Below are 27,510 nucleotides of genomic sequence, written 5' to 3'. Positions count from 1 at the left end.
AGATGTTACAGGTGAGGGGCTTAGGGCTCAGAGAGGGTGGCTGCTTTCTCAGGTTCACAGTGCAGGACTGGCACACATACCCTTCCTGGCTGCCAAATTTGTCTTCTTCACCAAGTTGCATGGAGAAAGGATCACCTCTCAAGAGCTGTCTCTCAGATCATGGGGTCAGAATGGCCCTCTCCCCAATCCAGATCTCTCTTCATTTGCTCAAGCTATTGCTCATGTTTTCCATTTCCCTTACACTCTCTGCAGGCACATCCTGCAAAGAATTCTCTAAAAGCATCCATTTAAATATTCTGAAAAGCATGGGCTCTTAGTAGTAGCCTTTCTTATTTTCATTTTTCTTAGATCTCTAGTGTCAAATTGTCCCTAACGCCAAACTTTTTGCATAACCGGGCAAAGCATGAAGTGCAAAGCCACGTGGAATCCTTGCTGCTGAGCCAGAGGCCAGCTCCAGCCTCCACCATCCCCAGCCCTCCTGACTGTCCCATGCTGGGCTTCTTTCTCCAGCCAGGGGGCATATTTCTGGGCACCCTGAGAGGGTGGGGAGGTGGAAGGTCAGCAGACAGCTGAGGGAGTCAGAGCAGCCTTGGCTGTTGCAGCTCTCCATCAGACGCTGAACCGTCGAGTAAAGATGGGTGGGGGATCATTGGAAACAGAAATCAGAACAATGAGTCTTAAACGAGCATTAAATAAGTACCATTCTTCCCACACAGCACAATGGCTGAAGCCCCGGGTCCCTGTTACACTTCATCAGGAACAGCTTTGATGGGACAGTGCACAGCCCTGAAACATTTTAATCTTATCTTCAGGCTGGGACTGCATGAAGAATTCTAATTCTGATAATTATTTAGAAATGTTTTTCAAAGCTCACACAAAATATCATGAAGTAAAATCAGAATCTAAAATAGTGTGTGCTCCACAATCACACAGATGTGAAAATATTTTTGCAGTGGGCAAGGACTATGAGTGTATAACACAGGACACAGCCGGATGGTGGCGGCTGCTCTTCTGAAGTATTTAAGTGCTTTATTTGTATTATTCTATTTTTTTTTAAATGAAAGAAATGAGACCATTAGGATACTCAAGCTTCTTTCCTAAAATTGTCTCCTTTCTACAAAGCCTTCCCTGGGCAAACCCACATTTGGAGGTGTCACCCATTTTTCCAGTCCCCCTCAGGCCTTTTCACATTTCCCTTACTGGGAGCTGGGCAAACATGAGCATGCCACCTAGGACCAGGCAGAAAAGAAGTTACTAGTTTTGCACTGACTGAGATGAGCCTGTCCAGTCCTCATGGTTACATGTGGGGAGGGCCATTGCCCAGGATGGTTCTGGAACTGGCTGGGCTTCTGCACTCATTTCCCAGTGTGACTCCTGACTGCCAGGCTGGGACCCCAGAGTTTTTGCCCCAGAAGTTTGCTCAGGGGCAAAACTTCTCTACATTGAACTGAAGTGTGAGGATCAAGAGGGCTATACTCAAATAATAAACACCTAACTCTCCTGCACACCATTCGTCAGGGTGTCACATTGCCATGTGACTATCCTGATAGCGGATGGAGCCAGCGGAGAAAAAGGCTCACGTGAGATGCCTGCCATTTCACCGGGGGCCCAGGAGGCAGAACTGAGATGCTCTCACAGCGGTGGCAATGTGACATGGGCTTTGGAGCCGGCCAGATGGAGCTAGAGCTCTACTTCTCACCTGCTAATGCTGCAATAAGAGGGAAACTATTTCTTTAGCCTCTCTGAGCCTCTGCTTCCTCACCTGTAAAAGAATAATTCCTACACACAGAGCTTATAAGAGGGCTCAATGAAGTAACAACACTGCTAAGTAACATTTGTTGAGTGCTAATCATATTTCAGGCACTTCTGAGCCCTTGACATCTTAACTCATTGGACCTTCACAACAACCCTAGAGGGTAGATGCATGTGAAGAATGAACTCCTGTGGGGTATCACAGCGTCTGTCATATCCATCACAGGTGAATGCAGCCTTCATCCTTATCATCAATGGTGTCATCACCTAACGGTGTCCTCATCAGCATCACGTGGTAACTGAGGGTTAAGCCTTGACATTGAAGGCATAGGAAGATGATCAGAGATGATTTTGCCTCTCTAGCCCTCTTTCTTGCTCCCATCCCAGGAAAATATGTCCTCACTCTCTCCCTCCCAAGCTCACACTCCATACACTGTGTTGAGAAGGGAAGACAAAGGACGTGGCACGCTGTACCTGTTTGGGCACCTGTCCAAAGTTGCTGACAAACCCCAGGATGGTGTTTCTGATCAGGGGGTCACCGATACTGCCGAGGTCTATTTTGTCGCCATAGAAGTAGGGATGGAAGGTATTCACAGCCTCCACTGCGGCCTGTCCCTGCTGCTTGTACCCAAAAATGAGGTCTATCCAGTGGTGGAGGTTGGCACTGACAAAGTCACATTCCAAAGCCTGGAAACAAAATCCAAAGAGCATGAAAAGTGCAGGCCTCTCAAAGACGTGTGATCTCGCTGCACAGATCAGGAGCGGCACGTGGTTCAGGATGCTGGCTCTGCACAGGACACGAGGGATGTTTCCCTGTGCTTGGTGAGCTCTGACGGTGCAGGTGTGCAGGCCACCCAAGGACCACCCAATTCCTGCCTCCAGCTAGTGGCAAAACACAACTGACCATTCCCACCAACCCAGCTCATCCCTCCACGGAGTAACCATGAGGATCCCAGTATCTATGTCATGCAGGTGTGGGGAGTGATAGCTAAATGGAAGAGACCAGACTGAAAATGAAGTCTTGGGGCTCTGCTGAGATCTGACAGAGGAAGAGGGGAGAGCTGATTCTGACCAGAAAACGTCAGGGTCTTAGACACTAAGTGTTGCCGTTAAGAGAACATGCTCTGGAGAGGATGGGACCCCAGCACTGCCACTTAACATTCCTTAATATCTCTGTTCTTCAGTTTCTTCATCTGCAAAATACGGACAGTAATTGTACCTCTGTGGGTTTATGTGCAGATTAGCTGTGTCCATGGCTAATCTCCATGTAGTATTAACTACGGTGACTACACTGGATACCCACTAAGTACCGGGCATGGCTTGGGATTTTCTGTTCGTTGTCACTGCCCATACACCACCGTTTGCTGGCAGGTATGAGTACCCCACTTCTGAGATGACAGGCTCACAGGTGCTTTTTGAAACTACTATCCTAGCCCCCAACTTTTAGGCCTCAGAACTCCACAGGGGACATCCAGTCCCTCTGAGCGGATCTCACTTCACTTAGAAATTACTGACATCCGGGTCTGGGTCTCTTTCTAACTTATCTCTGGAAGGGAGAGGACAGAACCTGCCTTTGAGGTGCAGCTCAGTCCCAGGCAATGTGAGCTCTCCTGACGGGCCCCTCTGTCCAGTGTAGGCCATACAGTGGGCAAGGGCATTTTATCCATGCACCTCAGGGACACGTGTGATGCCCTTGAGGGATATTTTGACCACATGTAGGCTCTCTGTCCCCAGGTAGGAAGGCAGGAGGTGTTCCAGACTTAGCCACAGAGCCTTGCTCTGAGTTTGCAGCCTCTAAGTGGGACCTAAACGCCACCGTTCTCAGGAACAGAGCTCCCACTGGTAGCCAGCAACATCTGCCCCTAACTAAAGGTGACATCTAACAGGAAACAGAAAGAATTTAGCCTGGGAGTCCAAATATGCTCCATCCTTCATAGACACAGCCCAGATGGATGGTGTTGGCTGAGGTTAAGGCATCCAGGTTGGCAGTATGTACAAGAGCAAGAGAAAACGTAGTGTTTAGATGCCCAGTTTACCTGAGAGATGGTACCTGTCTCTGCTGAGCAGAGCCCAAGATTTGCTATGACCATCCTTAGTGATTTCAGTCTTTCACCTCTTAAGAAGTTTCTTAAGCTTCACTTCTGCAATGACTTTTGCCTCCATTCTACCTAAAGTCACCCACTCTCACAGACACACCTTAACCCATGGCAGTATCTATAACTGCTCTATTTTCAAAATCATTCAAACATCCCAGTTGGTGAAAGCCACACCCTCACCTTGCTGGTTCTTTACCTACTTCCTACTATTCTTCCATCTTATTGGTACTTCCAGGACCCTCACCCCTTCACTTGTTTCAGTTGTTAATCTATCAACACTCTTCTGTCTTTCGCCACACTCTGATCCAGCTTAGATTTAGTGGGTCATCATTTCAATAGCACTACGGCCAGTATCTCTTGTTATGTTTTTTAATCATGTGTACTTCTGTCTTTTCACAGCACTCTGAGAAAACTCAAATATTTTCTGTCTTTATGCCAATACCAGAGGACCTGGAGAACATTACACAAGGGGGAAAATTGATTATGCAATAATTTTTGGTCACCAATCTCAGATGGACACTGAGCCAGAACACCTAGATATGTTTTTCTGGACAGCTCGTACTTAATTTTTCCATATGACTTTCACATTTCCTGCACTCTCCTCAACTCTGACCTTCTCCTCCTGTCCACTCTCAGCAGTTGACCATACCTCCTACTTTACAGAGAAAAATAGAAGCCAATTAGGAGCTCCTACATCTTCCTGAAAACACATATAACCTTACCTTCATCCTCCACTCGCTGACCTCCCTGCCTCCTATTTAAGTCAAGAAGCTGTCCTACCTCTTGCAAAAAGCTAACCCTCTACCTTTGTTTTGGATTCCAGCTTTCTTAAGAATTTATTAATCCTTCTCTTGTATATCCAACTTCTCTTTCCCACTGCCTCTTAAATATGCGTACTGAAAATTTAACAAGAAAGCCATAACATTTCCTTAACCTCGTGTCTCCTCCAGGTATTATTCTCTCTTTCACAAGCAGCATTTTTGTTACCCATCCTCACCATCTCCATTCCCTTACCATTATTCTCTTCCTTTATTTTTGTTATCTATGTATTTGAGTTACTGTCCAGTGTCCTTTTATTTCAAGGTGAAGAACTCCCTTTAGTATTTCTTGTAGGTCAGGTCTGCTGGTGATAAATTCTCTGTTCCATTTATCTGGGAATGTCTTAATAAATTTTTTCTTCAGTTCTGAGGGATATTTTTTCTGGATATAGAATTCACGGTTGACAGTCTTTCAGGACTTTGAGTATGTCGTACCACAGCCTTCTGGCCTCCAAGGTTTCTGATAAAATATTAACTATTAATCTCTTTGAAGATATACTTTAGGTGATGACTTGCTTCTCACTAATTGCTTTAAAAATTCTTCTATTGACTTTATCTCTTGACAGTTTGATTTTGTTGTGTCTGGGTGTAGATATATTTGAGTTTATCCTTCTAAGATTTTCTTAAGTGTCTTGGATGTATAAATTAACGTTTTGCATCAAATTTGGGATTTTTAAAATATTATTCCTTCAAATATTCTTTCTGTCCCTTTCTCTCTCTCCTTTCCTTCTAGTACTTCTCTTAGGTATACGTTGGTCTGCGTGGTGTTGTAATACAGGGCTGTAGGGTCTTTTCATTTTTCTTCATTAATTTTTCGTTTTGTGCCTCAGACTTGATAATCTCAATTGATTTATCTTTCAAGTTTGCTGATTCTCTCTTCTGCCTGCTCAAACCTGCTATTAATACCCTTTACTGAATTTTTCATTTCAGTTAATGTACTTTTCAGCTCCATAATTTCTATTTTGGTTCCTTTCTACAATTTTTATCTCTTTATTGATAGTCTCTATGAGTAAGATATCATTATCATACCATCCTTTAATTCTTTAAACGTGGTCTTATTTAGTTCTTTGAACATATTTACAATAATTGATTTAAAGTATTTGTTTAGTAAGTCCAAAGTTTGAGGTTTCTTAGGTATAGTTTTTATTGACTGTTTCCCTACCACCTTTGTATGGTCCATACTTTCTTTTTCTTTGCATGCCTTATAATTTTTGTGGAAAATTGGACATTATAAATATTATGATGTGGCAGTTCTGGACATCAGATTCTTCCCTTTGTCCAGGGTTTGTTGTTGTTGTTGCTGTTTGTTGTGGTTGTTTGTTTAGTAACTTTTCTGAACTTGTTCTACAAAGTCTGTATTTTTTGTTATATGTGGCCACTAAAGTCTCTGCTCTGTTAGTTTAATGGTTGGCTAATGACTGGATGAACATTTCTTTAAATGCCTGAAATCAGTAAGTCTCCCAGTTTTTGCCAAGGGGCTCTCTGTGCACGTTAGGACATGATTTCAATGTCCAGCCAGGCAATTTTAAAACTCTGCGTTTACTTTATATCCTCTTGCATCGAGCCTCAATGTCAGCCAGAACTGAGAGCTTAGGGCTTTTTCAGGTCTTTCTTGAGTATGAGCACAGCTTTATGCATAAAAACAGCCCTACAGATATGTGTCCTTCTGGGTTCCCAGGAATAGTTTGAAGTTTTTCAAAGCCTCCTATAAACATCTCATTCCCTAGTTTTTCCTTTTAAGCTCTTTGGTTAGCCAAAATATTATCTGTCAAGTATTATGTACTGCCTCTAGCACCCACAGTGCTAAATGATTGTCTCGGATTGTTTTTGATTAACGCCACTGAAGAAAAGGCAGTTGGCACTGGGCAGACAGGCTCTGAGTGGGGTCTTTCAGGGAACCACTCGACATGTCAAATAACGAGAGTTCTCTGGGTGTGAGTCTTTGAAGGAACTCCAGCCCCACTCTTCCCCCTCCAATGACTGCCAGGCTGTTGGTTTTCTCTGTGTTTGTAGGCTCTTGTCTTTCAAGTATACTACGGAACTGGGGGGGAGATGGGAATAGTGCAGGTTAAAACACCACAAAGCTCACTGTTCTTACCAAGATTCAGTCTTTTTTCTTGAAGGAACCCTGCCCTGATCGTCACAAGCCTTTGGTTAATTTCCAGAGCTCTGAAAAGTTTGTTGTGACAATATTTGCCATTATTCTTATTGCTTTTATGGAGTAGATAGTTTTCAGAGGTTTCAACTCTGATATTTTCAATGACATCAGTCATTAACATCCTAATCCACTCCAGTACAATCTTCATGCCACCAAAAGAGCTCTCCCCACTGTTCTCACCGCCCAGTTTCCCTGGATCACATCACTAACCTCTATTTCACGGCACTACGTGTCTAACCTTCATAGCGTTTTTTCACAGACACAGTTCCCCTGTTACTTGTGTGGTCACTTGATCAATCTGCCTCCCCAGTACGTCTCCGGCATCTGCAGTCCTGTCTGCAGAATGAGCTTTCTCACTCAGCCCAGGCGAAGAACTTTTCTGAGAACATCTGGGGGAGGCTGTTGCCACCTGAAGCTCAAGGTTATCTCTGGCCCAAGTACTCAAGACCAGGGGACTGTGGGAGGGATGAGTGATGTTACTGAATTTCCAGAGGCAAGGCGAGGATCAACCAGGGATGAATTTTCTCCTTGCAAAGGGAGAAGAAAAGGCCCAGCTTTGTTGTTAGTAGTCAGGCCTTCCCCAGATTTTCTTTTTCTTTTTAGGTATAATTTACATACAATAAAATTCGCCTTTTAAAAATGTACATACAGTTCAATGTGTTTTGACAAATGTATGCAGTCACGTACCCACCACCATAATCAAGATATAGGACATTCATATCGACTCTGAAAGTTCTGTTGTATTTGTTCGCTATCTACTCCAGACCTTAGTAACCACTGACCTGCTTTCTGTCCCTGTAGTTTTACCTTTTACAGACTGTCACAAAAATAGAATCCCATACCGTGTTTCCCTGAAAATAAGACCTAGCTGGACCATCAGCTCTAATGCGTCTTTTGGAGCAAAAATTAATATAAGACCTGGTCTTATTTTACTGTAATACAAGAACGGGTATAATATAATATAATATAATATAATATAATATAATATAATATAATATAATATAATATAATACTGGGTCTTATATTAATTTTTGTTCCAAAAGACGCATTAGAGCTGATTGTCTAGCTAGGTCTTATTTTCGGGGAAACACAGTAGTATGCAGCTTTGGGTTTTGGCTTCTTTTGCTTAGGATAATGCTTTGGAGATTCATCCATGTTGCTCCATGTGTTAGCAATCTGTTCCTTTTTATTGCTAAGTACTATTCCATTGGATGCATGTATCATTTATTTACCCATTTAGCAGTTGATGGACATTTGGGTGGTTTTCAGTTGTTGACTAGTATGAATAAAACTGATGAAATCTTACACACTTTCTGTGGACATATTTTCACTTATCTTGGGCAGATAGTTACAAATAGAATTGCTGGGTGATATGGTAAATGCATCTTCAACTTTATAAGAAACTCCAAGCTTTTCTCCAAAGTGGCTGTACCATTTTGCTTGAGGAAATTCTGGTTGTTCCATGCCCTTGCTTACTCTTGGTTTTATCAGTATTTTAAATTTTAGCCACTCTTATGAGAGTGTAGTAGCATCTCATTGTGGTTTTAATGTATGTTTCCCTGATGACTAACGCTGTGGCACATATGTTGATGTGTTTATGCTAACCCAGGTATTTGATCCAGGATATACAAGTATGTCCCAAAATGGCCTCTGTCCTCTACCCACATCTGTCTTTCTGGGTAATAAGCCAAGTCCTTCCCAGTCCTGGTAAATCCTTTGGCCAGTGGGGTCCCCTAGGGGCCTCCAGCCCGTCTCTGAACTATACTAGACAGTGTGACCGAGGTTGGCTGTGGTTCTGCCTATAAGGCTGGCTAACCACACTGACTTGCCCTCCGGGGCATCCAGCAAGAATCTGAATTTGCTTCCCGCAGTGAGCCCCACAGCAAACTGGCACAAGGGCAAAGCCTAGTGGAACTCTTGAAAGAGCCCAGAACCCCAGGCTTTTCCTGCCAATGTGGGGCATGGAGCCCAGCCCCTTCTCTGGGCTGTCTAGACATAAGAGCCTCAGAAGTGCTTACCACTAGCCCTCCAATTGCACTGAAAGCCTCCCTGGAAATTGAGGGGATGCCGAGGTCTTCATTCAGGATTCCAAGGACTTTGGCATGCCCCTGCTCAACTCACCTGTCTGTGCAAGCTGATGAATTTCCGAGGATCCTCATCAGCCCAGGGAGGGAGCTGCACGTCCCCCAGTGCTGTGCCGTCCTGCATGCAGCCTGAGTGGGGTAAGAAACAGAAGGGCTTTGGGTCAACGAGGCCCAAACTGGGCTAGGAACCAGGGGGTGCAGCTCTGTGCTGTCCAGGACTGCTGATTCCGTGTAGCTCAGGCTGTGGCTATGTCCCACACAGGTCACACTGCGTCCTGCCTCCTCTGTCAGGAATGTTCCCACCTCCATCTGCCTGGAATATTCTTACTTGGTCTCTAAGCCTCTGACCCCTCCGTAAGGCTCTCCTTGCTCCCCAGGCAGCGTCTGTGCTTGATTTGCAAGTTGCATACAATGATTGTAGTGTTATCATTGTTGGTAATTCTCCCTTCCCACCACTCTACGCCTTCCCATCTAGGCGCTTTCTATACAGGCTGAAACAAGAAGGAGATAACAATAAAAGCTGGAGCACCTAACTATGCCAGGGCTCTATGCTAGATGCTTGGCACACTGTGTCTTACTGAATCTTCATTCAGCTCTATAATTTATGCAGTTTATCTCCATTTTTAAAGTGAGGACAATAAGGTTTTCAGAGGGAGCTCCCCAGACATTAAGAAGATAAGCCTGGATTCAAGCCTGAGTCTTTCTCCTTCCCATTAGCTGTACAACCTTGAGCAAGTTGCTTAATGGCTTTGGGATTCACTTTTCCCACCTGTTACCTCCCAGGGCTGGAATAAGGATTAAAAGAGAAAGTACACATAACATGCTTAGAATAATTCTTGGCATATGAGGGTTGCTCAACAAACATTAGCTATAGTCTTGATGACGCCCTCCAGAGCCTTCACGGTACAACTGGAATAAAACCTTCCCCTCGTCTCTCTGGCCTACAGGGCTGTTCCTGGCCTGGCCCTTCTCATCATTCAGTCTCAGCTCACCTGTCACCTCCTCACGCAGGTCCTTCCTGGGGATCAGAATAACACAAGACCCTCTGACTCCCTCTAGAAACATTTTCCTACCTTCTTTTCTTGTAGGACTTCTCAGCATCAGACAATATTTCACTTATTTATTTGTGCATATTTGCCATCCCCTTGAGCCATCGCTGCACAGAATATGAACCCCTTCAGGGCTATCTGTCCAAAGACACACAACTAAGGCCCCAGTGCCGACCCAACTGCCTTCACACATTGGGTGCTCAATAACCTGCCTCCCTGTCTGCTCTGAGGACAGCTGGTCCTCAGCATGTGAGCCATTTCTGCAACTAAGCGCCTCCTCACTTTTGCACAGAGCCCACCTCCATGCCCATGGCAGAGTGGGTACCTCTCCCGCACGCCCCTCACCCCAGGTCAGCTAGCCACCCTCCTTTGGCTTCTACCATCCCTGGTCCCCTTACTCTTATCTTGGGCCCCCCATACTTCATGGGGACTGACCTTTGCATTGTCCATTCTTATCTCTTACTCAGATACACGTGAGTATCTGCGAACCTAAACATGTCGAGGTCACCAACTTCTATGGGATCAGACTCGCTGGGAATGAGCCTAGCCACAGGCACGTTCTAAAGGCCCCACAGTATTTTGGCCACAAACCACTGAACAACAGCTGAGTGCCCCTCACCCGTGTCCCCTAGGCCTGCACTTGGCTTTGATTGAGGTGCATCCCCAAATGCACTATTTGGAAGAAGAAGGACCATCAGGAAGGGGGACACTGCGGCCCCGGGTTTGTGCTGGTGACGCGTCATGAGTGTCTCCCACAGGGTGGGCGATTCCATTCCCCTGCCTTGGATAGAGAGTTGTCCCCGCCATGCCCCGGGCTCTGACCGCACACTCCCTCCACGAGTCACCCTGACCTGGGCAGGAGAGGTTGCTCAGGTACTTCCACAGTCACAAGGGGACCTGCTTGCTGGGCCTCCTGAAATGTTTGTTCCCCCTCTAAAGCAGTCGGTGAGAAGCCGTGGCTCATCCTGGAGTGGGGCCTGGAGAAAGAAGAGGAGCCACAAGGGTACCCCTACAACTGCCCTTGGACACCACCCTGCAACTTGTACCGGGAGACACATAGCTTCTCTGGGTCCTGACCATGGAGTTGAGATTAACCAATTTGTGTGATGTGGAGAAAAACAGGGTCGTGGGGGTCAGGGGCTTGCCCAAGGTCACACAGTAGGGAAGTGCCAGACCTGGCTATTAGCAAGGGCTGCTGCTACTCCTTGGCCAACTTTCACTGCAGACTAAGGCCTGGGGACCTGCAGTGGAAGGCTCATGGGTGGGACTGTAGCTCAGAGCAGTTCTGGCAGCTCAGACCCAGCTCCTTCCTCAGCTCCCACCTTTTCTTTGGGTGCTGCCACCCAGTGGAGGCCTCCCACCCACTGCACAGGTCTGGTGAGATGCCTGTTGAGTTGCTCAGCAAAGTTATTGACAAAGTTCGTCCCAAACTGTGGAAAGAGAGCCCTGCATCACCCAGCCCAGGCTGTCCTCGTACGGGCCTCCACTCACCGAACTCTACTGCATTGCAGTTGGTTAGGAACTCGGGCAGGTAGAAGAATTCTGGGGTCAGCTCCCTGACATCGCTCATGTTCTCTCTGGAGGCTGACTCCCACGCATTCTTCATGCTGTGGAACATTCTATCTGCTACATCGAAGCTTCCACCCTGCAAGGAAAAAGGGGCCGACATGATCAGCTGCATGTGGTGAGAACTCTGGCTGTGCAGGCACCGCTGGTGTGAGCCTCCATTTGTCCATTCTGCCGCCGAAGCACTGGTTCCACCATCAGAACTTTTCATTCACTCCCCCACACATGTTCATTCATCAGTTCGTGCATGTGTGTGATGGTCCCTTCATGTATCCGTTCACTCAGCCTTTCTCTGGAACTTTGTACTGGGAGCTTCCACGGAGGAGGCATGAATAATAATAATAACTGCAATAAAGGGGCCAGCTCAGAGATAGGAAAACCACGGTTATTCATCTGACCATTCCTCCTTGGAAAGCCTTGCTGAAAGCCAGCTCTGAATTCGGCACAAAGACAGGATCCAATGAACCAACTACAGGACCAAGAGTGGGTCAGACATTCTACGTGGGGGTCAGGGCAAGTTTCCCGGAGAAGTGAACCCCTGGTGAGTCAGCAAGCTTGGTGAAGGAGAAGATGGCAGAGCATTCTGAACAGATGGCAAGGCTTTCGTCAGGAACAGAGGTAGGGAAAGCAGGTTAAGTCAGGCCACCTAACCAAGTGCGGTGACATCTAACATAGCAGCCTTGAGAGGAGAGAGAAGGCCTGCAGATGGAGAGCAGGAGGCATACCAGCCTTCAAGGGATGGGATGCTGGTCATGAAGACAAGACGCCTGTAGCACCAGCCACGACCAGCCTTGGTTCCAGGCCTATTTCCACAGGTGGCTCGATGCAGTCCTGAGCTTGGCAGCTTCAACTGGACTGGGCTAGATGTAAGGCAAATTCTTTCTTTTGATTCCCTGCTCTTCTCATTCAACAAGTGGTCTTGGGGATCAGAGGAGGCAGAGAGGTTGCAGATGGAGGAATAAAGACACTGAGGGCACAGGGGTTTCAGGAAAGTTTGTGGAACTGGTCTTGGGGTCTGCTTAAGTTTAGGAACACCCCAGGAACACTTTCCTGCCTGGGATTCGACAGCTTACTTGTCCCCACAAAGGCAGGACCTTTGTTCAACCAGGACTTGCCTTCCGCCTGTCACCTTCTGCAGTGTGCACATGTGGCCCCAAGGACAAAGGGTTGAACTCAGAATGTAGGTCCCTCCTTTGTCCCCGTCAGCTCCCTTCACTTTTCAGAGGGCTGAGGTTTCCCATCAGCATTTACCAAAGGAAGTTTTGGGCAGCTGCGCGGTGTATGGAAGGTAAAGAAGGGAAGAGCCTTCTCGTGGCAAGATTACTCTATGTCAGCACATTATACGCACATAGATGCTCTCTCAGTCCTCCCAGCAGGTACATTAGGAAAGAATTAATACTTCCATTTTGCAGACCAGAAAACTAACTCCTCAAAGTTTATTGATTTCCCCAAAGCAATGAGTGGCGGAACTGGGATCAAACCCATGGTCGCAACTCCAAAGGCCATGCTTGGCCTCCTGCCCGTTTACTGAGGGAACCCCTGGGCCTAGGCAAACGTCATCTATTGTGTATGGGCCACGGGCACTCAGCTCTTTCTGAGAAGGGAGACCCTGCCACACATACAAGGTGGGCACCTGGGCATCGTGGAGGGCTGGTCAATTTTCGGAGGAAGACTCGAGGATCCAGTGAGATCCACGGGTCACTCTCAGCACTGTGACAGCGACTCCAAGAGACCCAGTTATCTATAGGGTCACAACCACACACAGTACATGGGCAGCTTAAAAATGTGGCTTTTCTCCAAGGTCACTTTGCTCTTGTTTGAAATTAGGATATGACATCTACTATCTGATTCAAATTGAAATGGAAACAAAATGGGGGAGAGTGTTTCTAAATAAATCTGCACCTAACGCGTCGCTCATTGAAACATATTCAGAGCTTTGCGTATTTAATCTGCAGCCCAGCCTTATATCCGGAGGAGATTGATACCACCTCGTGTCCCATTGGCCTTTTGCAGCTTTTATGAGTGCTGATGGTAATCTCCTGAGAAACAATATGATTTGGTAATAAAAAGATTACCTGTATTAAATAAAAATAATATATACATAGGAAATATTGTTAGTGCTACAAATCTGGTTAAAGATATTACCACAAAGAAAAATGTTGTTTTTTTCACAGCTGTCTAATGCATTTTAGCAAAAGTAATATCTTTAAAACTTAAGCTTGTATTATTTATAAAGGAAGCAATAACTGATTTTCCTATTTCTTATATTAATAAATGTATTTGCATACATTTGTTTCAAAATTAATGGGTTTTCTCACTTCTGCAATACAAAAGAAATGCCAATTCCCTAGAAGAAAAGTGGAGCTGCTTTGTTACTCGTAAGTCTGGTGGCTGCCAGCAATGAGTCCCTGCCAGGACTTGACTCTCAGAAAAGGAAGGAAGAAGAAAGGAAGAGAAAGTAGAAGGAGGAAAGAGAGAGGAGTGAAACAATTAAGGTTTATAGAATGCATCTATAAGGAAAGTCCAAAACAAAATAAAACAAAACAAAAAAATTAAGTCTAGAGATTGGATGGAAACAAGTAACCAGTGAGAATACTGAACCAAGATCTGGTATTCTTAAATATCAGAAATAATGAATCCTATGTGTATTCAAATAGACCATATAATAATAATAATAGTAATAGTAATAGTAATAATAGCAAGGTTATTATTATCAATAAAGGAGCAGCCTCTTCTTGGCAGCAGACTTTTTCCCAGGTGACATTAAAGCCAGAAGACAATGCTGGAGGTTTCTGAAGCAACGGTTACAGTGATCGGACTGCATGCCAAGCTAAAACACTGCTCCTATGAAAAGACTCCAGAAAGATATTTTGAATATTTAAGGGCTCAGAAATAACATAATCTTAGGTATCCTTCCTCAGTTAAACTATTTTAAGAAGTGCTTGATTTTGCTAAGAGATGAATCAAAATTAAAAGTAAAATGATGAGAGAAGATGTGACGACAAGGCCTGTTGCTGAACGTTGACACGAGTTAAAATATGAGAAAAATGCCATAATTACGGTACATCGATTAAAACTGGAAACACCCTTGAAAGGAGTGTTCTGTATTAAAGACAGTTTTCTTTGTGTGACGACCAAGTCTATGTGCAACTGTGTCCCTGGATAAGCGTTCCAGTTGCTACTTTCTGAAGCCACGATCCTACATGGGCAGGAAAAAGATGTTGGGGAAAACAAAGTTCAATTCTTGATCCACAGACACATCAGTAAGTGTATGTGCCAGGACACTTAAACACATAGATTTTTTTTTATAATATGTGCTAGAAAGTCTATTGTTCCTTCCAGGAGATCTGACCAAATCAACCCACTGCACATCCAATTAATGGGATTGGTTTTATGAGCAAGCTGATGACCTGTGTCTTGACAGGTATTCTTTCCAGTAATTAGAAAGTATCCTGTGTAAACAATTGACTTACAGGATGCTGTGGATACATCAGTTCATCTGAGCCACTGTCCTTTTTCCGTCAAAGAGGCAGTACGCAGTGCAAAGCTCCTTAGCTTTGGAACCAAGCCAACTAAAGTGGGCATTTCCGCACCCACTTGCACTGTGAACTCTAGTGAGTTCCTTAATCTCTTTACCCTCCCACGGCCTCCTCTGCAAACCTGGATGATTGCTGTGGGGGGGGAAACAACGTGTGTATGAGTGTGTGAGAATGGGGGTGAGTAAGTGAGAATGTGAGTGCGGGTGAGTGAGGGTGTGTGTCAGTGTGTGGGTGAGTGTGAAGTGTGTGTGCACGCACATGTGTAATACACCTTATGCAGTGCCAGGCACACAGGAGGAGGTGCGAAATGAGCCCCGTCACAGACTAGGAACTGGGGAGCAATCCTGTGTGCATGGAGAAGGTAAGCACAGGCTCAAAACAGAAAAATAAGAAGGATTTAGAAGGTATTGGAAATAGGAGGTGGGGTATGGAAGGAAGCGAGGAGGGCTGGGGTCCTGCAGCAGGGGCAGGAGGGGCGGAGACGTCTACACGCCCATGGGATGGAAAGGGCAGTTTCAAGGCCACGTCAGCACCAAAGAAATGAAGGGGCAAATGTCTACAGCTGAAAGAGAGCTGAATCGGCTTTCTGTCAGCTTCCTCAGAGAAAATGCTGGGCTCTGACACCCTACTCAATAAGCTAGAAGCTGTGGGTTCCACCAGGTTTGGGGAGCCATTGACTAACTCAGCCGCCTCTTCAGTCCTGCTCTTGATTGAGGATGGGCCTGACCCCAGAAGAGCCATTAGTTTTCCTTCCTGTAGAGTGTGGCCTTTTACTCAACAAATAAAACCCACAAATGAATTTTGAAAAACATGCTGCCTACTCTGAAGGGGAGGAGAGTGGACATGTATGGGGCACTTAGAAACAGCCAAACGGTTCCCATGCTGTGTCTCACTTAACCCTTATGGCCCACGGAGTTGGAAGAAACTGAGGCTCAGTTATTCCACACCGCCAATTAGAAAGTTCTAGAACCAAGACATTGTTACGCCTGACTCTATTACGCCTGCCTTTTCCAATACCCCTTGTGGAGTCAGCATAATAATAATAATTACACCTTCATTCTGGACACACCACACCTCTGCCAGGACCCGGAGCTGGCGCCATGGAGACCCCAGGTGAACAGCCTGGGCTGGCTCTCGCTCTGTCTGCAGCTAGCATACGTCTTACACAAAACCCAGCCATCTCGCCTCAGGTGGTTCAGAAAACTCTTCCCCACTGCTGGTAACAGCTGACTTCACACGGGCTGTGACTTAATTAACGCAGCACTTTATTTCAGCTTCTTATTAAATGCAGCAGCGGCACCACCACCACCACTGTGCCCTCGCCGGGGCGCTGGCTGCCTCACTCTGCCCTGCCTGCGCTGCATCAGAGCTCAGGCCCGAGAGCAACTGGTGCTCTTACTGGGGCAGACAGAGGGCCTGAGCTGTGGCCCCAGCAGCGGCATGGTTCCTGGGGCCACAGACACTGGCTCCTCCAGGTGGGTGAGGTTCCTGAGAATCACAGCATTCTGGAAAGCAAGACCCCAGCTCAAGCAGGCAGGAGTGTCCCCACTTCCAAGCAAATGGGGACAACAGAGCACACAGCCAAGGAGTGCCTGGGTCACACTGCCTGCAGGTGTCACGTGCTCAGGTCACACTGCACATATACCATATTTTCTGGATTATAAGAGTTTATCATTGTAATAACAAGTTTGGTCAGAAAAACAAACAAACACAATGACAATAGAGGTGTGTATCAATTTTAAGACCATCCCAAACTTATTAAGATTTAAAGGTAAAGGGAGTAAAGCACACCTGACATCCAGGAGCCAGAATATACCACACTGCACTTCTTAGGCAGCGTGTGACAGCCCCTCATGCCGGCCACATCTCTGCATGGTGCCAGTGGGCGGGCACAGTGCGGAAAGAAAGCTGTGCCTGCCTCTCAACAGTGCTTCGGCCCACACCAGGTGTACTGCATAGGCACACAACTCTCCACACTGAATGTACTTCCATGGCCAAGCCGTCCTACATGGGAGGCGCTGGTTTATTCCCACTAATAGGCGAGGGGCAGAGTCTGCTTGATGCAGAATGGAAAAGCATGCACTTTGTTATGCTGACACTTGTTTGCAGGTAGACCTGGCTCTGGAACTACTGACAGTCTCACTTTCCTGCTCTCCAGATCAGTGAGGAAGACCCCACTGCCTGGATTTGGCACCTTCTCCGCCTTTCTTAGCCTTCCTACTCCACGATCCATGCTGGGGTTGGATTGGGCTGTTGAGAATATAGAGGCTCCTTTCCTTGTCACCACACAAGAGTGAAGCAAAGGTCTCTTGAGAAAAAATAGACCTGCTCCTAGGAGGCAGGGTGGGACCAAGGAAGAGCCTGAGTTCAGGAGGATGCCAGAACATTCTGAAAGAGGTCTGTGAAGGCCCCAGGACTCCCAAAGGAGAACCAGGCATGTTCCCCCCAGATGTAGCCTTTGTACCCATTCCCTTAAGAGCTAAAAATCATCTTTGATTCTAAGTAAAAAGCAGAAAATGTTTGGTTCTTCTGCTGGTTCCAAAGGCTTGGACCAGTTATGACTCACTAGAAGAGCCAGTTGAAATTAGGTGAAACCAATTCAGAAACACACGTGGACAGCCCAGTGTGACTCGGATGGGTCAATATGCCACGGGTAGATTTGAACCCAGAAAAACCAGAGTCAGCTCAGACTTCATCCAGCATAGGAGACAAAGGCTCAAGCTAATAGCTGCCCAAGCGTATAAGACTGGCTCTGATCATGTCACACGGCTTGAGACCATCTCAAACCAGTTGGGTCTGGTAACCAATGGGCCAAACTGGGTAAAATAAGCTCAAACTAATTGTGACTAACTTCAAGTAGCCTTAACCCAAAATCCTTCTGGGCTCAAAGCACACCTGTTTTGTGTGGTTCACGCCATCCTGGAATGCTCTGACACAGTCCCAGCGGTCTGGAATTAGCTTAAACCAGAGGGAACCAGCTTGAACAAGTTCAGGCCTGTTCAGATTACATCTGGCTGATTGCCAGGGGAAGCAGGGAACTAACAGTGATTGATCGCCGTGAGCGTCCAGCCCTGAGCTAGGTGCTGTACCTACATTTGGTCATTTAATCCCAACCTGGTGAGATGTGCATAGGAAACCCCATTTCCTGAGGTAAAATAACTTGCAGAAGATTTTGTCTATTGAGTAGCAGAGCTGCGATGTAAATCTCACGGCTGATGCTATCTCGTTGTCACTCTGCCCCTCTTCATGTGAGAGGACCCTGAGTAACAGGAGAGATGGGCTTTAAACGCCTGAGACTGAGGGGCAAGGAGAAGACTTGTGAGGCCTCCAGAATGCCCTGGCTGGAAATCCGTAACGGAATGCATCGCCCGCACCGTCAACAGTGATCATCACTTCTCGTGGATGAATGAGCAACATCTGGATCGGATTCCTGGCATGGGGTACAGCTCTGGGACCGAACGTGCTCCAAACCAAACTTACTTAAAATGCTTGTTGCCTGAGAAAGGCTCAGGGGAAGCGCACTTATTATTTTTGAGTGAATTTCCAGGGAGAAGGGTTATACAATGTCTAGACAAGCTATGCCGTCAAGGAGAGGGACGACTGTGCCAAGTAACAGAATACAAGAGGGCTTTTGCTCGCTGGAGGAAGCACCTTGACCTTGCTTACTCATTCCTGCCCAGGACATGGGAGTTGGCTTTAATGCTGATCCAGAGTACTGACTCAGGAGTTGGCTTCAGTGTTGATCCTGGAGTCAAGGTCACTCAGATGAGTGACCCCTAAGAGTGACCTTGCCAGTGAGGTTAGACCAAAAAACACAAATCCTAGGACATTCGTACTTTTTCTTTGGTTAAGTTTTGTTGTCAGAGCAAGTCTGTGCATGTTCCGTGGCCTGTCACTCACCATGGTCATTCGTTCCTCTGCACAGGACACTTGCAAGGCCTGAATCAGGTGAGGCCCTACACTTGGGCCGTGTGCTGTATTCGCTGTGGAGCTGGCCGAGTGAGCTGGCTGCAGCTGGGCTACCTGACGGCTCTCCCCAGCCAGAAGCTATGCCCCTGAGACAACCTGGGAAGCAGGATCCCAGTGGTGAGGTCAGAAGGGGAAGAGAGGAAAACAACTTCTCTGATGCCTGTAAGGGACTCTGTGCCAGAGATCCCACATGCCTTGGGCACAACTGTCCACTCACAATCAGACTTGTTCACTTCCAGCTTGTACAAGGTGGCCACGTAAAACATGGGAGACCACGCTAACCTTGAATCTCAGATAAACACAACTTTTTAGTCTAAATCACTGCTTATCTGAAACTCAAAATTACCTGGGCGTCCTGTATTTTTCTTTGTGGAATCTGGAAACCCTAAGCTGGCATGATGGTCTTTTATGTCATGGGTGGGCAAGTTGATTAGTTCCTTTGTGTGGTTTAGCTGTTCATTTCAATATTCGAATATTTTGTTTGTCCTCTTAAGCCACTCGGCTTGTACTTAGCATAGTATTATGCGTTCTGGTGCCATGAGTGATATTCTTTTCATTCCTCCTCTTTTGTGTTTATTTTCATAATCTTTGACCGCCTACCTTCAAGGAAGTCTTCAACTTTCCTGCTTTTCCTTCTCTACTAAAACCTACTTACGTTAAGTTTTTCTTTCTCCCCATATCTCTCATTCCTTATATTTTAGAGTCTTTTTGAAAGACTGTTCGGCAGACGTGCAAGTGTAGCTGATAAGGAGCAGCCGGCCTCGGCTCGCCGGCCGGAATCCTAGAGCCAACATCAAGTGAGAATCATGAGCTAAAACCACATTTCCTGCCTCATCTAAGCCCAGCTCTTAGTTTGTGAGATGTGTGTGTGTGTGTGTGTGTGTGTGTGTGTGTGTGTGTGTGTGTGTAGGGGAGCAGGGGAGCTTACCTGCAGAGAGCAGAAGGCTTGGGTGAAGGGTGGCATCCGGACCAGGTAGGAGGCGACGATGATGGCCGAGGAGTAGTGAGTACAGTAGTGGCACTGGACGGTCATGTCTCCTGCAACAAAAGGACAGGCCTGGGACGGCTTTCCTGCCTGTGCTGGGGCGGGCTGCAGACACGCAGCCTGTATGGTGCTCAAGCTCGAGCCCTGCTTTAGAGAGAACCTGCAAGCCGATAGAGCTGGGTGTTCTGCTCACGGATGTCATTATAATTTGGCCAATAGCCACCACTGGTGAAAAGGACATTCAAGAACCCGAGCCGCACCACCCCACAAGTCCCCAGGGGTCTGCCCTCAAGGACGCGGCAGAGCCAGGCTCTGGGAAGGCTATGCTGAGGACCCATGGGAGGCAGCGCTGTGGGCTTGTGACTTAGGGTCACCTAGAGAGGCCTCGCTCGCGTGCAATCCCTCCAGCAGCACCTTCCCTTTGGTTCTTTTTTAGAAGAGAAGTATCTGTGTGGAAAAGGAAGGCTTATGAACTTAGGGCCATTGCATTGTGAGTGAGGATCTGAGTTTCCTCATTTCCAAAGGGGACTGAACCGCTCGGGGGCGGAGACATGAACCTCTCCTTTTGTCTGCAGCCAGCGTCTGGGGTTGCTGGAACGCTGAGGCAGACGCGTGCCCTGGCCAAACCATGCCAGTGGAGAATGTGAGCAATGCTGCCACCTACAGGGCACTGTGCCTGCTGTGTCCCTTCCGTCACTCTCCCTCATTCACACAGCGACCCTATGAGTAGGTGCTGTTCATTATCACGATCTCCAGTGTGAATCAGAGACTCCTTACGTCAGGAGTGTGTGGCAGAGCTGGGGGCGGCACAGTCAGCAGAGGCCCGAGCCAGCCCCCCCACATGTCTGCTTAGCCAGCTCGCTGCCAACCCCACACTCAACCTGAAGCCCTCCCTTGTGTCATGCAGGAGCTTTCTACATCAGTTGTTTGTGACATGGTTGCATATACCTGTGCAAGAGCCCAAACTCCAGGTGCAACTCCAATGCACACTCAGGTTAAGATTGGGTAGATGGTGCCAAAATGGGCCCTGGCTGGGGCACAGCTGGTGAGACCTGGGCTTCTCTGGCCTGCCTCTGTGGAAAGGACCCAGCAACGCCTGGCAGCCAGAGGAACAGCGGGGGACTAAGATGGGTCATATCAAGTAAACTTTAGCCTCAGGAGGAGAGAGCAGGTCAAGGAGGGCCTGCTCACACCTCCCATCTCCCCCACAAGTTTGAGTGCCAGCCCCACGCAGAGAAGGGTCCTGAGCAGAGGCCAGGTGACCTCCAGCGGCTGTGTGGGGTGCAGCAGAAGCCTTGTATCCTGCCGAGAACCTGCTCACCGAAGGCAGGGCCTCCTGGCCCGTGAGCCTTCCTGAGGTGTGCCTCTGCTGGTTCTCGAGGGAATTTTTCATGGTGCAGGGATGATGTTCCTAATAGCTGTATGTTTATTTTGAAGTGTTTGAGAAGACCAATACAGCTAGCGTCAAATGCATGATAGAAAAATTTCTTTTCAGAATATATTCATTAAAGCTTAAGAAGTAAATAGACCTAAAGAAAAACGTTAAGGCACTAAGTGCACAGGTGGCATGCGAACGGGCAAAATTTGTAAAGGTGACGCGCTGATGAACAACGTTTGGGAACCAGGTTCTAGAGCCAGACACATGCAGGCTCTGCCAGTTAGGGGCCGTGATCTCAGATGAGTTGTTTGAACTCGGAGTTTCAATGTCCTTCCCTTTGAAATGAACCATCGTGTATAAGAACGCAGGTTGGCTTGAGCCTAGACTATAGAAAGCGCTGAACAAATGTTCACGTCCCTCTGCCTTTCTTGCCCCTAAGTATGGAGGTACAAGCTCTTAGCACGGCAGTTCTCAGTCCTGGCTGCAGGCTGGAATAACCTGGCTACACCTCATCATAGACTTATTCAAATCAGAATTTCTAGAGATGGGACCTGGACATCAGTACCTTTTATAGGAAAGCTCTCCAGGTGATTCGTACATGCAGCCAGGATGCAGGGCACTGGGTTAGAGAGTTCTCTGTTCAAGCGTAATTATTTGTAGGCTAGGTGACGGCCTAAATAGTTATCAACTATGATTTTGAGGCATTCAGATGAAGAACATTGCAGGAAAAAATCAAGCTGGGATCCACCCACCTTCTGTCTTCTCAACTTCTTTAAATCTCTGGATAAATTTCAGCTTTCTCTCCTTAGTCTGGGCTCCCATGGGCTTCGAAAGATCCCGGAAAGTCTTGGGATTCGTCAAGTTCAATGTCTAGAAGACAGATGTACAGCTGGAATTAACTCCCCTAGACCCGTATGTGCCCTGGGTGAGACGTCAGGAGCCACGCTCTTTAGTTTTATGGTTCTCTTTATTGGTTTACTGTCGTTTGGTCTGACCCCCTCTGGTGATTAGCAGGCATGCTGGGGTTTTATGGCCCTGGAGCCAGTGAGCCACAGATTGAATAGGACAGAGGAGGGGAGATTGCGTTCACACTGAACCTCTTCCAAGCTGACCCAAATCGGAACATCACCACCAATTACCGGAAAGAGACTCTCAAAAGAATTCCTGTTGTCTATAAGGCACTTGGCACTGCCCTCCTGGAGCAGTTTACATCAATAGTTCAGGGTCCTCGGGGGTGGCCGGTTGGCTCAGTGGGTTAGAGTACAGTGCTCTTAACAACAAGGTTGCCGGTTCGATCCCCACATGGGCCACTGTGAGCCGCGCCCTCCACAACAAGATTGAAACAACTACTTGACTTGGAGCTGAGGGGTCCTGGAAAAACACACTTAAATAAAAATAAAAGTTAAAAAAAAAATAGTTCAAAGTCCTTGTTCAGAACCAAACTGATTGTTTAGGAAGTGAGAAGTCATCTTCTTAGGGAAGAACAGAGAGGGACAGCCTCGTTTCTCTAGAGGCCAGCTCCCTTCTGGGCAACGCAGGCAGGGACTGCCACCCCTCCCCTGCCCTTGCGGATATACAACAGTGGAGACCTGTAGGGTTTTCAGGGCCAGGTATCCCCCATGTTGTCTTTCACAGAGATGTTCTGCATGTTAGTGGAGGAGCTGCATGTTCCCCAGGGTTTGCATGTCTTTATAGAAAAAGGAGTTTCCTTTTCACTAGCAGTGAACACCGCAGTTCCCGGGGAAGGCAGGGCCTGTCACTATCTAACACCTGCAGAAGCCAGGTGGCGGCAAGAGGGCAGCAGGGTCTCCTTAGACCCCTAAGTGCCGCACATGCGGAGACGCTCAGCTGATTCTACCAGAGCAGGATGGGGCTCCATAGATGCCAGATCTCCTGATTCTCCTAAAGGTATTAGAAATTCAGATTTGGGGGACGGATCTCCCAGTTTTTCAATCCTACTAAGTAATCAAAATTTGGGACTAAACAAAAGGGGCTGGCAAACCAGCACTTTGTCAGATGTGAGTTAAAACTGGCGTTTACAAGTTTCTGTTTTGAAACACCTCAGCCTCCTATGATCATTAGTGTCACAAGAAGCAATATGTGCCTGGAGGGAAAAGTCTTTCTGCGTTAAATGTCTTAAGTGCGGATAGGAGGTCACGAAAGACTGAGGCCCCCTCTCCCAAATCCTGCGGGTCAGCCATCCCAGCAGCCCAAGGCACGACTGGCCTAAACCAGGACCCAGTCACCTTCTGCCCTTTACACACACAACCCAACACACCTCCTGACAGCCAGAGCCCAGGGACACTGCCGCAGAGCCCCGTGTTCCCCACACGATGTCAGCTTGGTCCAGCTGTGTCAGCTTTCCTCCTCCTTCCTCCCCTGCCTGCTGAGGTCCAGGGACAGAAGCCAAAAAACGGAATTGTTTCTCCTGCCGTCAGCCTCCCCGATGGCTACATGTCTCAGTCCAGATACTGGTTGCAGAGCACAGGCCGTCATCTCAGTTACTGAAGTTAGGTTGCAGGGAGTGTCCGTTCTCTCTGGGTCTCTGTGTCTCTGGGTGTCTCTCTCTTGTTCTCACCTTTCCTCCCCTCCACCTCTCCCACTCCCCAACTCACATGCTGATTCTAGGAACAAACCCCATAACCCAGTTCACGTGAAGGACCAGTGTTGGTCCAGGGCATTATCTTGGCAGATGGATGTTCGTTGTCTTCATTGCAGTGAGGAAGCCAGGAAGCCCTCTGTGGTGCATGTTAGCAGTTGGCCTAGTCCTGTTGATTATCTCACAGGTAGGGCCACCTTCCCACAGGTGGGGCTGGGCAGGAACCCAGGCAGCTGGACTCGGAGCTCTCCTCCAGGGTGAGGGGCTGAGCATGGAGCAGCCTCGGGCCCAGGGGGACCGAACCTTGTAGCAGAGGTGCTGCATGCTGTTTTAAGGGCTCTGGTTGTCAAGCTCAGAAAGCCTCAGGACACCTGCATTTTCCATGCAGGTGAACACCCATACCTGTGAGGTGTAGTCAGCCAGGACCCAGGGAAACACTGGATACTGCATGTAGTCATTGTAGGTCCTTCCGGCCAGGGTGTTGAGGTACATGAGATACTCGAAATTGCTGATCTCCCTTTTCTGCCAGAAGAAACAAAGAGGGGATAAACCAAACACAGCTGGCATCTTCCTGAGGGTTACAGGAATCTAACTGTCAGTCCTCTGCAGGAGACCCTCACTGTGTAGGGGAGAGTAGCCGGCACGCATGTCCATTGTTCCCTGTGCACCTTGTGCATGAGCCAGATCGCTTCCAGGAGGCCACACTCATTCAATATGAACTGAAGCAAAGATTCTGGAAGCAAAGCCAGTTGGAAAAAAAATACAACCCAGCAACCCAAAGCCAGAATAAGCCTTCTTTTGTGTTAACTATTGGATGCGATACTCAAAAGTTGGTTAAAATAATAGCACAAATGCTGTGGATGAGCTTACTGCTGACCTTGCTAGGATTTAAAAAAAGAAGCTGACGGGATTTGGCAGTCACAGAGAAAGAAGCTGTCACCAACGGGCTGAATGATCTGTGCTCCTCTGGGACTTTAGGAACTTTCTTCTCCCTGTCACTGCCTTTGAGAAAACACTCACTCTTAGGGCCTTAAGATGTACAGTCGCAGATGAAGAGAGGGACTGCCTGTGGGAAAGTGTACCAAGGCCAGCTGGGGGACGAGCCATCCATGTCACTGGAGATGACATGGGACCTAATGTTGTGGTCTCTCCTCTCCTTGGCCTGCTCCTGCGTGACCAAGAGTTACCTCCTTGTTGCCATGTGATCTCTAGGTCTGGCTCTCTTAGGGTCACTGAGAACCTAGGCTGAAAGCCAACTCCTCCTGGCTGGGAGCTGTGTGTCTTCCCAGGGCAAGAAGTGAGTGCTTGTATCCTCTGAGTCATGTCCATTTATACATACGAATATATCTTCATGGCAGAGCATGTGTGTGCACACAGGGCACGTGTACAAGTGTACACACACACACACACACACACACATACACACACTACCCAGCTCCAGCTCCAAGGCTCAAGAATCACCTTCAATCACTGAGATCTTTTCAGGAAATCATTTGGGACATTTTGGTAACTTAAAAAGACAAGACCCCTCCTGATTCATCCACATGCTTTCTCTCTCCATCACTGGGGCCTGAACTGTTTTCTGATTTGCATTTCCAGAGGGTTTCCTCAGACCCAGGGTCCTCTGAGGGGGTCACTGTACCTGCCACCTGTGCAGCATAATCCTGTCAGAGCCGGCGTATCTCCTGTGGGACAGAAAATACGGTGGTGACCAAAGATCTCAAGGCATGAGCAGGGGGAGAGGTGGGATTTTCTGGGGCTTTGTGGGGCCAGGGCATCCAGGAGCGCCACAGACTTCCAGGTCACATAGCAGCTCTGCCGGGAGACAAGATTGTTATCCAAGCCCTCCTTGCCCCTACCTCATCGTGCTATTGAAGGTTAGGTTCTTGCAGTCACTGTCACACTTATGTGATGCCAGAATATGCTGCTGCCTTAAGTGTGGTCCGTGGAGCATCCCAGGGACATGCAGAAGTAGGCTCAGGGACCTCCCACCCCACATGGATTTCCCACAGACACGCCTTGGTCTTCTTTGCCCTTGTGAATATAATACATGTGAATATAATATATTGACTAGTGAGTACAACATACGCATGTAGTTAAAAAATGCAAGCAATATGGAAGGTCAAGAAAATACAATAAGTTTCCAAACTACCGCTCCCACTGAAGAAGTATCCACAGTTACCCTGTTTCCCCGAAAATCAGACCTAGCCGGTGTCATTCAGGGTGTCATACGGGGTCTCTGATCCTGCTCCCCACATAAGAACGCAGGACATGATGAGGCCAAAGAGGAACACCCAGGGAACCATAGGTAGGGGAGTCATACCACTATACTCTCACTGGCAACTGGGTTGGAGACACAGGAAGCAGGATCCACATGATCCGCAACCTGCCATCTGCTTCTCTGCCAACCAACCCCACTTGCTAGCTGCAACCCGCCGTGCTAACTGCGATCCACGCTTGCAGACTCAGCCACCATCTGCTTGCTAGCCCCCATTTTCTGCTAGCGTAGCCACAGCAGTTATATTAGTGGCCAATGGCTCACTGGTTACAGCTGACGGCCAACTAGCCACAGCTGATGGGCATCCAATCACAGTTGATGGCCATTTACTACCTGAGCCAGCACCTTTCCACGTGAGGCCGAGAGCCTGGAAACTGCACTCCTGGCTCTGTCCCCACAACCAGACAATCAGCTCTAATGCGTCTTTTGGAGCAAAAATTAATGTAAGACCCGGAATGGTATTATATTATATTATTATATTATATTATATTATATTATATTATATTATATTATATTATATTATATTATAGACCCGGTCTTGTGTTATAGTAAAATAAGACCGGATCTTATATTAAGTTTTGCTTCAAAAGATGTATTAGAGCTGATTGTCCGGCTAGGTCTTATTTTCGGGGAAACACAGTAACAGTTTCCGGAAGCATTTCTCGCATATGACTGTCTATATGCTCGCATAGATTTTTAACAATTGATGGTAAATGGGCTTGTCTCACGTGTGCAGGCGTCCATGCTGTTTCACAGGCTAACAGCTCATGGGGTGTGCTCACCGTGCTCCGTGGTGTTCACTGCTCCAGCGGCAGGACCACTGCACAGCTGGATTGGAACTGGGTGAGTCTGCCCCTGTGATGGGCTTTGTCCTCACAAATCATGTTTCTGTGGCCACCTTCAGACATAAATCTCTGGATACTTTGTGAGTGTCTCCATGAGATATATTTCTGGCAGGGGTACATACCACTGAACATTTTCAAGTTTGCAACATATTGCCAAATTGTCCTCTTAAAAGGCTGTACTGATTTATGTTTCCACAGATACAATTAAGATATACAAATTGAACTAAAGAAATACCACCATTGAAGAATCTGGCAGGGAAGATTTAGAAGTGCACCAAGCGGCAGTGGGGGAGGGTGTGGGGAAGGGACCTTCTCTCCGTAAAGTCCTCCTCCTGCTCAGCAAGGATTTGTAGAGCCAGTTCCTTGGCTTCTGTGGTATTCCTGGGCTCTTTTT

At 47.4% G+C, this 27,510-nt stretch overlaps 1 protein-coding gene across 3 annotated transcripts in view; it reads right to left on the bottom strand.

Annotated features, from left to right (window-relative positions):
• The window catches only part of WDFY4 (WDFY family member 4), a 290,937-nt gene that overhangs the window by 15,491 nt on the left and 247,936 nt on the right, over window positions 1–27,510 (bottom strand). For all 3 annotated transcript variants that reach the window (XM_033130918.1, XM_033130921.1, XM_033130920.1), the window contains exons 48-54: window positions 25,636–25,678; window positions 24,396–24,515; window positions 22,147–22,264; window positions 19,960–20,069; window positions 11,449–11,602; window positions 8,946–9,037; window positions 2,227–2,439 (exon numbers count right to left, since the gene is read on the bottom strand). In XM_033130918.1, the coding sequence (XP_032986809.1) occupies window positions 2,227–2,439; window positions 8,946–9,037; window positions 11,449–11,602; window positions 19,960–20,069; window positions 22,147–22,264; window positions 24,396–24,515; window positions 25,636–25,678 (850 nt within the window). The remainder of the gene's footprint in view (window positions 1–2,226; window positions 2,440–8,945; window positions 9,038–11,448; window positions 11,603–19,959; window positions 20,070–22,146; window positions 22,265–24,395; window positions 24,516–25,635; window positions 25,679–27,510) is intronic.

Source organism: Rhinolophus ferrumequinum, chromosome 16 (assembly GCF_004115265.2).
Source record: "Rhinolophus ferrumequinum isolate MPI-CBG mRhiFer1 chromosome 16, mRhiFer1_v1.p, whole genome shotgun sequence".
Lineage (NCBI taxonomy): Eukaryota > Metazoa > Chordata > Mammalia > Chiroptera > Rhinolophidae > Rhinolophus > Rhinolophus ferrumequinum.
This window is presented reverse-complemented; position numbering and strand designations above follow the sequence as displayed.